At 44.9% G+C, this 15,690-nt stretch overlaps 2 protein-coding genes across 4 annotated transcripts in view; one reads left to right on the forward strand and one right to left on the reverse strand.

Moving 5' to 3' along the window:
- The window catches only part of tmem218 (transmembrane protein 218), a 144,991-nt gene that overhangs the window by 35,200 nt on the left and 94,101 nt on the right, over window positions 1–15,690 (reverse strand). The gene's annotated exons all lie outside the window — the stretch shown is intronic.
- The window catches only part of LOC138741026 (high affinity cGMP-specific 3',5'-cyclic phosphodiesterase 9A-like), an 81,913-nt gene that overhangs the window by 22,867 nt on the left and 43,356 nt on the right, over window positions 1–15,690 (forward strand). For all 3 annotated transcript variants that reach the window (XM_069894481.1, XM_069894479.1, XM_069894480.1), the window contains 2 exons: window positions 6,412–6,493; window positions 9,013–9,094. In XM_069894481.1, coding sequence (XP_069750582.1) covers window positions 6,412–6,493; window positions 9,013–9,094 — 164 coding nt within the window. The remainder of the gene's footprint in view (window positions 1–6,411; window positions 6,494–9,012; window positions 9,095–15,690) is intronic.

Genomic DNA, 15,690 nt, shown 5'->3' on the forward strand with positions numbered 1-15,690 from the left:
AGGCTCAAGAGTACCATCTCAACATGAACTCAACAACCTGCATTGAAAGCATTTGGAAATCAGGTCAAGTGTGAGGGGAATCAAATACAACTGTTGCATTCAGATTCAAGGATCTCATTTGATTTCACTGCAATGATCTGTCAAACACATTTATTAGACGTAATTACGTTCACGTAATTGTCTCCAAATTGAACCTACTGTGCATCTTATTCAATTGTTTGGGAAGGGTAAGGGGGAAGTTTGAGGTGTGCTATGTCCTCAGTGGATGAAAGTTGATAACCAATTATAAAACCGTTTCTCTTTCCACACCTACTCTCGGACCTGCTGAATATTTCCAGATTTCTTCTTGTCACCTCACTGTACGAACTTCAATTTGGGGGGTGGGGGTCTCCTCAGAAACCAAGCTAGCCACATTAACTCATTCATGCAAGAGTCGTAGTGAGATCTAAGGGTGGGAAAATCTGTGCATTGCCCATTGAAGCAGTGGATGCTATCTCAGTAATACAAGGTTGGATAGATTTTAATGGAATTGAGGGATATGGGGGTAAAGGAAGGTATGTGGAGATGAGCCTATCATCAAATCAGCCTTGATCTCATTGAATGGCAGAGCAGTTTGACTGGCCGGATGGCCAACTCCTGCTCCTGTTTCTTTATGTTCTAAATAAGAGTAAATAGGGTTGAAAATAACATAAGTAATAATGTAATAAATGCTCAGACAAATGAAACAGTCAGAGAGATAACAATTGGTCTCTAGAGTTGTGATCATAGCGCAATACACAAAAATGCTGGAGAATCTCAGCAGGTCATGCAGCAACTATAGGAAGTAAAGGGTAACCAATGTTTTGGGCCTGATCCCTTCAAGGAATGAGCAAAAAGCAGGAAAGTACCTGAATGCAAAGTTGTGGGGGGAGGGAGAGGAGGGAGGAAGTGGAAGAGGAGGAGCACAGGCCAACAGGTAAGAAGTTATTGGTGGATACTGGATGGCACGGGTTCGTGTAACAGTTAGTGCAATGCCTTTACAATGCCAGTGATGAGGACTGGGGTTCAAATCCCGTGCTGTCAGTAAGGAGTTTGTACGTTCTCCCCGTGACTACGTGGGTTTTCCTCGGGGAGTTCTGGATTCCTCCCACCTTTCAAAATGTACTTGTGGTGTAGGTAAATTGGGTGGCATGGACTCATGGGCTGAAATGGCTGTTACCATGCTGTACGTCTAAATTTAAAATTTTAAAATTGTTGGGAAGGTAGAAGAAAATCCTGAAGTGATGGGGGTGGTTCAGGTACTTGTCTGAATGGAGAGGAAAAGGGTGGGGAAGTGAAGGAAAGGAGACAAGGTAAGGGGGCAAGATGGGGAAGGGGTTTAACAGAAATGAAGACGTCCATGTTAATGGAATGAAACACAAGATTCCGCAGATGCTGTAATTTGTGATTTTAAAACGCAACAATTTTGGAGGAACTCAGCAGGTCATGCAGCCTATTGACTTCCTCCACAATTTCATGATTTTTACAAAGTCGATGTTCATGCCATCTGGTTGGAAAGTGGCCCAGACGTAATATTAGGTGTTGTTCCTCCAATTTGCAGGTAGCCTCAGTTTGGCAGTGCACAAGACCATGGATAGACATGCCTGTGTAGGAAAGGTGTGATGTGCTTTTCATTCTCCAGGGAAGAATGAGATGTAGTGGTTAGTGCAATACCTTTACACCGCCAACGATCGGGATGGGGTTCGAATCCTGCACTGTCTGTAAGGCGTTTGTGCATTCTCCCTGTGTCTGTGTGGGTTTTCCCCAAGGGGCTCCGGTTTCCTCCAACCATTCGAATTGTACCATGGATATAGGTTTATTGAGTGGCACGAACCCGTGGGCCAAAATGGCCTGCTACCTTGCTGTATGCTTAGATTTAAATTCATCCTATAGTAAAACTCCAATGATCTAACATTCCTGTTACTTTGGTAGTTCTTCAGATTTTTCAGACTATTGGATGTAATTCATTTATACCCAAACAGCTCTTTATCTTTTTACAACAGTAGTTCTAAAAATTTCTGAATGAGTTTAAAGAGGAATGGGAAAAATACAGGCACTCTGGATGTCAGCTCAAGCCTTGAGCTTACCCATGTTCCTGGTCTTCCGAACCTCAACTTTGGTCCAGCCCGACACCCAACCCACAGTCCAGATCCTGGCCTTGGTTGTACATCTTGCTTGCGTTCTTGACCCTCTGATCACAGCCCAACCAGATAACAGACCATCGAGATGCAGGATTTTTGGAGTTTTACTATGGATTATTCTTGGCCACAGGGAAAGGAAGTTCCAATGTTGTGGCGAGATCTCCAAGAGCTATTCCCCCTGAAATGTTGTCTGTTAATAAAACTGGCATTTTATGCATTGCCTAATCAACATGATTATCCAACTGCACGAAAACCAACAAGGTCGGGTCAGATACAGCAATGAGCTCTCTGAACCCTTCTCCATTAACAATGGCGTGAAGCAAGGCTGTGTTCTCGCACCAACCCTCTTTTCAATTTTCTTCAGCATGATGCTGAACCAAGCCATGAAAGACCTCAACAATGAAGACGCTGTTTACATCCGGTACCGCACGGATGGCAGTCTCTTCAATCTGAGGCGCCTGCAAGCTCACACCAAGACACAAGAGAAACTTGTCCGTGAACTACTCTTTGCAGATGATGCCGCTTTAGTTGCCCATTCAGAGCCAGCTCTTCAGCGCTTGACGTCCTGCTTTGCGGAAACTGCCAAAATGTTTGGCCTGGAAGTCAGCCTGAAGAAAACTGAGGTCCTCCATCAGCCAGCTCCCCACCATGACTACCAGCCCCCCCACATCTCCATCGGGCACACAAAACTCAAAACGGTCAACCAGTTTACCTATCTTGGCTGCACCATTTCATCAGATGCAAGGATCGACAATGAGATAGACAACAGACTCGCCAAAGCAAATAGCGCCTTTGGAAGACTACACAAAAGAGTCTGGAAAAACAACCAACTGAAAAACCTCACAAAGATAAGCGTATACAGAGCCGTTGTCATACCCACACTCCTGTTCGGCTCCAAATCATGGGTCCTCTACCGGCATCACCTACGGCTCCTAGAACGCTTCCACCAGCGTTGTCTCCGCTCCATCCTCAACATCCATTGGAGCGCTTTCATCCCTAACGTCGAAGTACTCAAGATGGCAGAGGTCGACAGCATTGAGTCCACACTGCTGAAGATCCAGCTGCGCTGGGTGGGTCACGTCTCCAGAATGGAGGACCATCGCCTTCCCAAGATCGTGTTATATGGCGAGCTCTCCACTGGCCACCGTGACAGAGGTGCACCAAAGAAAAGGTACAAGGACTGCCTAAAGAAATCTCTTGGTGCCTGCCACATTGACCACCGCCAGTGGGCTGATATCGCCTCAAACCGTGCATCTTGGCGCCTCACAGTTTGGCGGGCAGCAACCTCCTTTGAAGAAGACCTCAGAGCCCACCTCACTGACAAAAGGCAAAGGAGGAAAAACCCAACACCCAACCCCAACCCACCAATTTTCCCCTGCAGCCGCTGCAACCGTGTCTGCCTGTCCCGCATCGGACTTGTCAGCCACAAACGAGCCTGCAGCTGACGTGGACTTTTTACCCCCTCCATAAATCTTCGTCCGCGAAGCCAAGCCAAAGAAGAAGATACAAGGTAGATATTTTCACTTGAAAAGCAACACAGGAAATCTGAAATACAGTAAGAGCAGCAGTTGCTAGAAATATTCAGCAGGTCAGGCAGCATCTGTGGAAACAGAAATGGGCAAGAATTCAGGTGAAAGTCCCTTCATCAGATTATTTCACTGATGTAACAAATTCCTGCTACATCAGCAAAATGGAAACATCTCCTTCAATCCCATTCCCTGATCATACAAACCATGGGTTTGTTCACGTAATGGCAGAAAGCTCCCATGATGTAGCCTCTCCCCACTGCATGCTTCTGTATATCTTGGACCACTGCATGCCATATGAAATATTCTGACATCTACCATTCCTTGAATTTGTGAATTGCAAGATTAAATTTAGACAATACAACATGATATTGGGCCATTTCAGCTCATGAGCTCGTGCTGCCCAATTACACCCAGTCGACCTACAACCATTTTGATTGGTGGCAGGAAACCTAAAAGATGTTCACTTGGGAGATAATCTTCCAACAACAGTCAATGTTTAACGCATTGTGCTCTGTGGGAGCACCCCATAAAGTGCAATACAAACAGTGCTGTCCTTCAGGGTGAGTCACTACAAGGATCACTACAACTCTTTCGAGACCTTCTTGGAAAAGGTATCTTCTTTCTTTTTCTATCTTTTTATTGATTTTAATATACAATAAACAATGGATGGAAGGATGCATAATTAAAAAGATTACAATATACAACAAACAGTACATAATAATATCTTCATCTCCCCATACTCCATCAAAGAGAAAAATTTCACATTCTTGTTCTAAACCAATGAAGAAGAGAAAACAAAAAAAAAACCCAAAACACTGGAAAGCCTTGGATCAGCGTTCATCAAACATAAGAAAGCCTGACCCTCATCTAAAAGAAAAACTTAATGGTATTAGGAAGGGATGATAAACCAAAGAAAACTTTAGAAATTATATCATACGAAAGGTAAAAGGTATCTTCTAGTCAGAGATGATTGGCAGTTTGAAACTGTGCATGAAGGACTGAAACTGGTAGGAGACCCGTCAACAACAGCCAAGCAAGTTAATGTTGCTTGTGCTTGAGTCCTCGTAATGAGGCAGTCAACTAATGTCTTTGACAGTCGCTTGGAGAAAGATGACCTTTCTCTTTTTCCTGCAGGAATGACATCTCATTGATGGCATTTCACGTAGATCATTTCCTTGAGGTCAAAGATGCTGCTCTGTGTGCAGAAGGTCAGGTGTTAAGATCTGGTCTAACTGAACGGGTCATAATATGGGAACATTGCCAGATCTATTTGTTAACACCAAAAAAAAAATTCGAATAGGTTGTGAAATTTGGTGTTCACATATCCTGCTTCACACTTAGCTACAGCTGGATGTGTTAGGAACAGCTTTCCCATCTTTCGCTGGAGAATTGTGTTTGTCGCTACAAATCTGATCCGTTTTTGATCTCTAGCACCCTGCAGGATGTGGCTGTGGGACTTTCTTGTACACTAATTTCTGGAGCTCCTAGCAGGCTCTTTCCTGAAATTGACTGCTCCTCCAATCCCAGCTTCTCCTTCAGTTTGGCCATGTACTCCACCCAATTCTGGGTGAAAGCACCGGCACTTCAGAACCATGATCCCTGCACTTTGAGGTGATCAGACCTGATGGTAAAAGGAGCAAAGGTCAGACCAACTGCATAAGAACAAGGCCTCATGTTTAATCTGAGTCACTCTGGCCAGAGAGGATGGTTACAAGTAGTCACAGGTACGTTTTGAGCAGAAGGCAATTGTTGTCTAGAAACAAGGAGACTTTGACCTGAGAGTTTTCACTGCCTGAGATTCCAAATTTCACATGCGTGCATCTGTCCTTGCTGAATTCGACACAGTTTTGATGCTGAGCCATAGCAAGGTCGAGAGAGAGGAACCTCCCTAACCAGATTTGAAATGGTGGACTTTCCCATTTCAATCCATTACTGAGGACTGTTTCAGGTAACTTCACCCTAATCTGGTCTCAACATTTCCATCTCTCTTCACCTGTTCCCATTTTCCTCGTCCATTCCAGTACTCACTTTTCACTCCTCTACTTTTCTTCCCACTCTCTCATCTATCTGGTAACCTATTAGCTTGGCCCAGGTCCAGTTCACTTTCCCACCTTCGTCTCCGTGAAGGGTCTCAACACAAAACATTGAACATCTCCCCATGGATGCTGACTGACACACTGAGTCCCTCTAGCTTCTCTGTGTTTTACTTGGACTGAGTTACTGTTAATGTTAACAGAACAAACATGGCTAATTGTAGATGTTCTGCTCAGCCCCAACATGAGATCTTGTTCAAAAGCCAAATCCTAGTTCGAGCTTCCCACCCCCCACAAATTACCCTAAAATGACACATAATTAGCAAAGTCCCAGGTACTGCAGAACAGTCTGAGTCCTTCCCTGTCAGCTATGGACTAATGTGATCTGGGGTCTCCAGCACCAGAGTGGATTTGACTCAACAAGCAATGCCTTGGACAGAATTTTGTCATCTACATTAAACCGTGAGATGTGACACCATTTTCTGAGCTTTCTTTACCCTTTAGCTTGGAAGCTAAGGGTGATGGTGCCCTTCCTCCTGTGGATCCTAAAGCACTGCCAGGTAGAATTATAGCCCTGGGCTCCACAGGGAAGTTGTCGCATTGCTCAATTCTAATCACCTTGAACAAGGGGTGCATTACATTCTTCCGGCTGCTCCTTTAATTTGTTAACTTTCACATTCTTTTTTTCAGTGGAAGGATTAAAGGTGGTTGAGATCGAGAAGTGCAAGAGTGATTTGAAGATACTTCAAGATGAATTGTCTTTGGGAAACAGGTGAGAGACAATCATCCAAGAAGGGCAATGACTATTGGAAAAATAGGGAATTCCAGTAACACCATACAATGGGTGCAAGTTAAACCTAGTACAGGCAACTCCACTAATAATCTTCAAATAATCCCATGGGACTTTCCCTATCCTTCACTGAGTCCCAAAGAATGAAACCTTCACCACTGCAGCTCTCCTACAACGATGATAATGATGAGTTTATTGTCATGCACATTGTACAATGTACATGTTGTTGCAACCTACACCAGCAGCAATAGAAATTCACCAAGACAATGGTACATTTAAAACAATTTTTATTAACAACACAACACTTCTTATTTAACTCTAAACTTAATGTGGGTGTGCGGCAGGTCCAAAAACTATTACAGTTTACACATGATTGTAAAAGAATTAATTTTTAAAGTTCAGTCAGTAAGAATCTCAGGTTCTTAAAATTATTGCTCAAAATTATGGAATAGGTGTGAGGCATTAGACCTCAAAACTCACAAAATTCTTATAGAGCTGTTTTCAGAGAATTGTTTCCCTCTCTTGCATGGAGGTTTCAGAACTTATGTTTTCTTCCATAATAATTTCACAGACCCCGGCAGGGGTTACATGAAGTGGCTGTGTGGAAATGGACATGGTGAAACTGTCCTCTTTTCAGAGACAGCTAAAGTGGCTCTTCCTTGTCACTGATTTGTGTATCTTCCATAGTAAAGAGAATACAATAAGAACACTACCTCACTCACTGGAGGCTAAGTCATTTCTGACTTAAGATGTTTCTTGGTACAATATGAAAATAAAACATTTAAAATGTCTTTAATCACATGACTTCCTTTGATCATGACTTCTGGTTCCATTTGAAGTCTTCATCTCTTCCAAAAGTATGAGTTGATAAGTTTCCAAATTGTCTGCTGAAAGCACAGATCATTGAAGCAAAAGTCCTCTTTGTGTCCACAGACGCTTGTCCTTAGCAATTCAATTGTTCCAGCAATTGAATGAACCATTCAATTCTAATTTTTATAGCTCAGCTTTCCAGACACTGCAGTTCCGAAAATGTGTAATTGTGAGTGTCTGTAAGTGTGTCTGTCCCTGTCCAAACACAAATCCTTTTCTAGGAGATATATATTTTATAACTAAAGATTAATAATAACACAATTCTGTCACACATGTAAATCAAAAATCTTGCTGCAGCTAAACAGGTATTTGTGAAGAAGAACTAAGATAGTAAACTAGTTGAATGAAATGAAATGAGAATAAATACATAAGACAGCTAATATATATTCACAGTGAAAATAAAACATTTCAAATGTCTTTAATCACATGACTTCCTTTGATCATGACTTCTGGTTCCATTTGAAGTCTTCATCTCTTCCAAAAGTATGAGTTGATAAGTTTCCAAATTGTCTGCTGAAAGCACAGATCATTGAAGCAAAAGTCCTCTTTGTGTCCACAGACGCTTGTCCTTAGCAATTCAATTGTTCCAGCAATTGAATGAACCATTCAATTCTAATTTTTATAGCTCAGCTTTCCAGACACTGCAGCTCCGAAAATGTGTAATTGTGAGTGTCTGTAAGTGTGTCTGTCCCTATCCAAACACAAATCCTTTTCTAGGAGATATATATTTTATAACTAAAGATTAATAATAACACAATTCTGTCACACATGTAAATCAAAAATCTTGCTGCAGCTAAACAGGTATTTGTGAAGAAGAACTAAGATAGTAAACTAGTTGAATGAAATGAAATGAGAATAAATACATAAGACAACTAATATATATTCACAGTTATCTTGGGTGCTGTTAGGTCTGCTTTGTTCATGAATGAGTGAGTCAAACACCAGACTGAGTCGAAATCAAGGTTCTTTGTTCTTTATTGCCGGATTGTAACACTTGCAACTAACAGTGTTAGTTGGAGAAGGCGCATTCTGCCGTTATCAGCAAGTGGTGTTTTTTATATACCTTAGGATACGTACTTAGTAAATGATCATACCATGACATTGTCCAATGAATAAACTGTTGCAGTCCCTCTCTGCTAGCCTCCTGCACATCAATTTGTCATCCCCACTCTTATCTTGAGAGTACAAGGTCACAACTGCATCTTGTTACGGCCCAGCACTGGGTGACTCCCTCTACATTCCCAGCTCATGATGTTTTTACCTAACAGTGCAAATATAAAAGTGACTTGTAATAGTGCGACAGTCCTTTTGTGATGTTGGAGCAGACTATGATTAGTCCAACAAGGGGAGGTTCAGGAGTCTGACAGCTGTTGCTTAGAAACTGTTCTTGAGCTGAGAGGTGCTGGTATGTACCTTCTACCCGAAGGTAGCAGTGAGAGAAGTGGTGCCTGAGATCCTTTATGATGTCTGCTGCCTTTCAGTGCTGTACTGGAGTGTCAGTCCATGCGTGTCTGGAATGGGGTTTGAATCCACAATGTGGAGAAAAGAATGTCTGCGCCGAGCCATAGGTGACTCCATGCTGGGAAACAGCTGCAATTTTCTCATTTTAATAACTCTTTTATTTCTGCCAGGTCAAACACACCTTGCAAACACACTATCATGGAGGAACCTGTAAAGCTGACACCACAACGTGATGTCCCAAAATATCCCAAGGTAATTGCAAAGCAAAATACTTGAGTTCAGCAGGTGCAATAGGATTAGATAGAGTGTTTGCAATGAATAATGACTATTGAAACTATAACTGTCAATCATAGTGGATTGGAAGGAGGAAGAGTTCAGGACAAGTGTAAAGATGGGCAGCAATCGATAGGTAGATAAGAAGTGGATTCAAAGCAGAGGAAAAGAGATTGAGAGTTTGAACAACAACAACAACAACAAAATCCTAGAGGAACTCAATGGGTCAAGCAGCATTCATGGAAGGAAATTGATAGTCAATGTTTCAGACTGAAACCCTTTGTCAGGAAGGAAGGGTGCAAAGCAGATTGCAATGTTGATGCTTGTATGGCCAGCTTGCTGATTAACTGATATTAAGTTTATCATTGTTTATATGATTCAAAACTGCACAATATGGAGAACAATATGTCTCTAGGGAAATTGGTCCTCATATCTTCCCCTTTACTGGGCAGTAGTTCACACTGGGTCAAAGGGCCTGTGCTCTGCTGTATATTTCTATATTCTTTGAAACATGGAGAAAGTCTGCAGTAGCAGGATCTGAACCACCAAAAATGCCAAAGTTGCAACTTCTTGTTACTCATGGGAATGTCCCATGTGGTTTCCCTCAAGCTAAGGGGAAGAATTCCCATGAATCGATTTGGGCCTTTGACCTGGAAACCACCAGTGAGCTGGGCTGCTCTAGATTTACTGTTTGGCCATTTTGATGGAGAAGGGAGTTGTGAAAAGCCTGTTTGAGCCACAGCACTAAGAGAACGGTATATACCAACAGGATAATCTGGCAACAAAGGGAAATTTTTTGGAGGTTAATATTTATAGTTACATAAGAACCTCAGTTGTTAAATTTTAAATTTAAATGTAGACATACATCATGGTAACAGGTCATTTCGGCCCATGAGCCTATGCCGCCCTATTACACCCAATTGACCTACACCCCAGTGAAGGGTGGGAGGAAACCAGAGCCCCTGGGGAAAACCCACGCAGATGTGGGGAGAATGTACTAACTCCTTATGACAGTGTGAGATTCGAACCCCAATCGTGATCGTTCGTGTTGTAACAGCATTGTGCTACCCTAATCAATAAGAATAACCTAACATGATTGTGGGTAATTTAAATCCATTGCACAAATTCATTATTTTGTGAGGTCACAAGATATAAAAGCAGAAGTCGGCCCATTGGTTCATCGAGTCTTCTCCACCATTCTAATCATGAACTGATCCATCCTCCCACTCACCTCTACTCCCCGGCTTTCTCTCCGTCAGGCTTGATGCCCTGACTAATCAAATACCTGTCAATCTCTGCCTTAAATACACCCAATTATCTCGCTTCCACAACTGCCTGAAGCAAAATGCTCCACAGACTCATGACCCTCTGACTAAAGAAAATTTTCTGCATCTCTGTTTTAAATTGATGCCCTTTTACACTGAAATTGTGCCCTCTTGTCCTAGAACCTCCTACCATGGGAAATATTCTTGCCACATCTTCTCTGTCCAGGCCTTTCAGCATTCAAAATGCTTCTGAGGTCTCCCCTCATCTTTCTGTACTCCAGTGAGTACAGTCCATGAGCTGACGGTCGTTCCTCGTAAGTTAACCCTTTCATTCATGGTATCGCTCTCGTAAATCTTCTCTGAACCCTCTCCAATGCCAGCTCTCGAATAAGGCGTTCAAAACTGTACACAGGACTCCAAGTGAGGTCTCACCAGTGCCCTATAGAGTCTCAACATTACATCCCTGCTCTTGTATGCTATTCCACTAGAAATGAATGCCAACATTGCATTTGCCTTCTTCACCACCAATTCAACCCAGAGGTCAACTTTTAGGGTATCCTTCACGAGAACTCCCAAGTCCCTTCTCACCTCGGAATTTTGAATTTTACACCCATCTAAATAATAGTCTGCTTGTCTATTTCTTCTACCAAAGTGCATGACTGTACACTTTCCAACATTGTATTTCACCTGCCACTCTTTGCACATTCTCCAATTCTCTCTGCAGCCTTTCAATATCCTCAGCACACCCACCCTACCACCTATTTTGGTATCATCTCCAACTTTAGCCACAAAGCCATCTATCCCACAATCCAAATCATTTACATACAATGTTAAAAGAAGCAGCACCAATACCGACTACCGACCCCTGCAGAACTCCACTGGTAACCAGGAGCCAACCAGAGTAGGATCTCTTTATTCCTACTCCCTGTTTCCTGCCGATCAGCGGTTCTCCACCCATGCTTGTATCCTGTAATTTCATGGGCTCTCATCTAGTTTAGCAGCCTCATGTGTGGCACCTTATTGAAGGCCTTTTGAAAGTCCAAATACACATCAATTGCATCTCCCCTGTCTATCCTTACTTGTGATTTCTTCAAAAAATTGCAATCGGTTTGTCAGGGATGATTTTCATTTAAGGAAACTGTGCTAACTTGGGCATCTTTTGACGCACCTCCAGATGTTCTGTAACCTCATCCTTGATGATTGACTCCCACAGCTTCACAACCACTGACGTCAAGCTAATAGGTCTATCATTTCCTTTCTGCTGCCTTCTTCCTTTCTTAAAGAGCGGAGTGACATTCGCGATCCTCCAGTCCACCGGAACCATTGATTCTTGAAAGATCATTACCAATGCCTCCACAATCTCTACAGCTACCTCGTTCAGAACCCGAGGGTGCAGTCCATTTGCTGATTCCCATTTGAGAAGTGCATCGCATCACAAAGTTCTCACCAAAATAATCTACTTAAGCGGGAAAGTTTGCAGACACTGAGCAATATGCAAACGTGCTGGAAAAACTCAGCAGGTCATGCAGCATGTAAAGGAAATTTATAGAAAATAATAGTGTTATAAGGAGAGGCTGGACAAGCTGGGACTTCTCTTCCTGGAGAGCAGGAGACTTCAGAGAAGGGTAAAATAGTGAAGGTGACCGACCAGTCCCACCATAGTAGACATACTAACTCTTTAGTTGAGCTTGCCCATTACTTGCACTCATTCTCCAAAGCCCAGTGTCTTTTTTCTCTCAAATATTTATCTGATCACTTCAAAGCACATTTGGGTCCATTTCAAATACTAGAAGCTGGAACCCAGCACTGTTGTGCCACCTTGTGTAAGACTGGCAGGACATCATGCCACACAGAATAGAGGTGTTTTATCTGGCGATGTAATATGTATAAATTAACTACAGCTAGCTAAAGGGTGTTCAATTCTTCTACCTTGTAAGGCTGTGGAATGGTCAAGCTTTGAGTGCATCCCTGTATCTCACACCCTTCTGAGACTTGTTACATCCTTACTATGGTAAGTCCTGTTGAACCATCCACCATGCATCCTACAGTGTCCTCCATAAAGTTAGGGACAAAGACTTATTTTTCCCGTGTGATCTACTGTTTTAAATTTGTAATCAAACAATTCACACGTGATTAACGTGCACATTCCAGATTTTATTCAAGGCTATTTGTATACATTTTGGTTTGGCCATGTAGAAATTGCAGCACTTTTTGTACATAGTTCCCCCGTGTTTGTGATTACTGATGTGTTTAATTGCTTCTAAGCTTTTGATCACCTTTGGAGTCTGTATTTCCTATTTTTCAACATGAAGACCAGAGTTGTGCCAATAAAAGTCCAAGAAGCTGTATGATTAACACCAATCAGAAACAGCTCATAGTGCTCCGCACCAAGCTGGGCCTTCGAGCTTTCCAGGCCGTCAAGGACTGCACGGACTACGAACCTGCGATGGCTGTCCTGGAGACCATGTACAAGCCCCTGAAAAATGTGTTCTGTGGCCAGAATCTGCTCAGCATCAGGTCCCAGTAGCCAGGTGAGGCAGCAGATGTCTACCTGGGGGCCCTGCGTGAGCTAGCCTGGCCGAGACCGGGGTGAGTGAGGGGGAAGTGAAGCGACTGATCCAGGACACCTGCATGTGAGGGCTGCCCTCGAGGAGCGCCCAACAGAAGCTGCTGGAGGAAAACATGGCCTCACTTACCAGGACAATGGAGGTAATCTGCTTCCTGCATGCAGAGGTCTTTGATGCCCGACTCCCCAACCCCCGGCCTGGCAGATGCAAACAACCACCATCGCCGAAGGGCCCTACATAGAGGAGACGATCGCAGCCGCCAGCGCAGCTCACCCTGTAAGTACTGCAGGCCTCATTGTGGGCCAGACAGGCGATCCCACAAAGGCTGCCCAGCGAGGAACTCTCATTGCTCCAGATGCGGGAAGAAAGGCCACTTCACTAAGGTGTGCCTTTCCAGGCCTGTTGGGAGCACTGCGACCCTCCACAACCAGCTGGGAGCCCTTCCGAACGTCACCGCATGCAAGGACTAGGCGACGCTGTTACTCGCTCTGCCACCTCCACCCTCACTGCCGACGTCACTTCTGGCCCAGCTGCTGACCCGTATCGCTGCAGTGTGTTCGCTCCAGGCACTTCCATCTTCCTCCAGACGACCTCTGCCTGCATCAAAGATGTCACTTCCACCTGCTCAGATGACATTACCTCCCGCTTCACTGCCGGTTGGGTCACCCGACTCCATAGATGCCATGTGCGTCCACCAGGCACCGCCATCTGGGCCAGCCTAGCCCTGACTGCACATTGATGAGACGACATGGTCAACATGGGCATATACCCGATCGCCCACCTGACGCACTCCATGCCCCAGAAGGAATCTGCTAGCTACAACTCGCCTCATCCATTGGGGAGCAGCGGGTCGGATCTGAGATTATCTTAGTGTCCACCACTTTAAAAAGTGATATTCCCCATGGATATCATTGTCCATGGGAAGGTAACAAAATGCCTGTTCCATAGCAGTTATACTGAGAGCTTCATGCACCCGAATGTGGCCCGGTCACTAAAGCTCAAAATCTATCCCACAAACTTTTCCATCGCTTTCACTGCCCAGGGCCACTCCATCATGGCCCTCGAGTGCTGCTCAGTGGATTTGACAGTGGGGAGGGGGGAACATACCAAGGGTTCAGGCTCCTGGTTATGCCCCAGCTCTGTGCCCCAGTTCTCTTAGGGCTGGACTTCCAGTTCCACATTCAAAGCCTTGCCCTCACCTTTGGCGGGCACCACCCCTCGCTCACATTCCATAGCACACAGCCCAGCGACTGACCCCAATCCACCTGCGGCCACTCCACGCAACGGGTAACCCCTCCTGCCCTCTTCACCTACCTTGCATCAGATTGCAAGCCCATAGCTGCCAAGAGTAGGCACTATTGCTTGGCCGACAGGGCCTTCATTAAGGCAGAAGTGAGGCAGCTTCTGGTGGAAGGTAGCGTAGAGCCCAGCACCAGCCCCTGTAGAGCCCAAGTCCTAGTGGTAAAAGGGGGTAGCAAACTGAGAATGGTAATTGATTATAGCTAGATCATAAACTGGTACACCCAACTGGATGTCTACCCTCTTCTCTGAATAGCCAACATGGTCAGTGAGATAGCCCACTATAAGGTCTTCTTGACAAATGACCTAAAGTCGGCCTACCACCAGCTCCTTATGCATGCCCAGAATAAATCATATACCACCTTCAAGACAGACTGGCACCTCTACCAGTTCCGCCAGGTCCTGTTTGGGGTCACTCTGTTTTCCAGAGGGAGGTGGATCGCATGGTAGACCGGCACAACCTAAGAACGACCTTCCCCTACTTGGACAATGTCACCATCTGTGCCCACGACCAGCAGTACCATGATGACAACCTGAAGATTTCCCTGGACAGCCGAGGAGCTGAACCTCACTTCCAATAAAGAGAAATGCATTTTCAGCACCACCCGCCTCACCATCCTAGGGTACATCGTGGTATATGGTGTCATTGGTCCTGACCCAGAACGCCTGCATCCTCTAATGGAATGGCCCTCCCCCACACGCTCAAGGCCCTCCGCAAGTGCCTTGGGCTTTTCTCCTATTACTCCCAGTGGGTTCCCTGTTTCTCGGACAAGGTCCGCCCACTGCCCAAGCCACAATCTTTCCCCTCACACCCAAGGCGCCAGCAGCTTTTGCTCACATCAGGCAGGACATCACCGATGCCACGATGCATGCCATGGACGAGGACACCCCATTCTAGATGGAGTGAAATGCCTCTGATGTTGTCGTTGCAGCCACCCTCAACCAAGGGGGAGTGACCCATAGCCTTCTCCTCCAGGACCCTTCACGGTTCCGAGCTCAGGTACTCCACCATTGAAAATGAGTCCCAGGTGATCATGGAAGCCATCTGCCACTGGCGCCACTACCTGGAAGGCAGGAGGTTCACCCACCTCACCGACCAATGCGCAGTGGCTTTCATGTTCATAAGGGTAAGATCAAGAACAACAAGATCTTGTGCTGGAGAGTCGAGCTAGCCACGTTCAGCTATGACATCCAGTACAGACCAGGGAAGTTCAATGACTCCCCTGACGCCCTGTCCCAGACCTGTGCCACTGTGCAGTCTGACCAACTGCAGGCGCTGCACGACACCCTTTATCACCCGGGCATCATGCGCCTGTACCATTTCATCAAGTCCCGGAACCTCCCCTTCAACATCCAAGAAGTCAGGACCATGACTGAGTCATTCAGGGTCTGTCTGGAGTGCAAAACACTCTTCTTCCGCCCATCACAGGCCCACGTCATCAAG

The sequence above is a fragment of the Narcine bancroftii genome, chromosome 8 (assembly GCF_036971445.1).
Source record: "Narcine bancroftii isolate sNarBan1 chromosome 8, sNarBan1.hap1, whole genome shotgun sequence".
Taxonomy (NCBI): Eukaryota; Metazoa; Chordata; class Chondrichthyes; order Torpediniformes; family Narcinidae; genus Narcine; species Narcine bancroftii.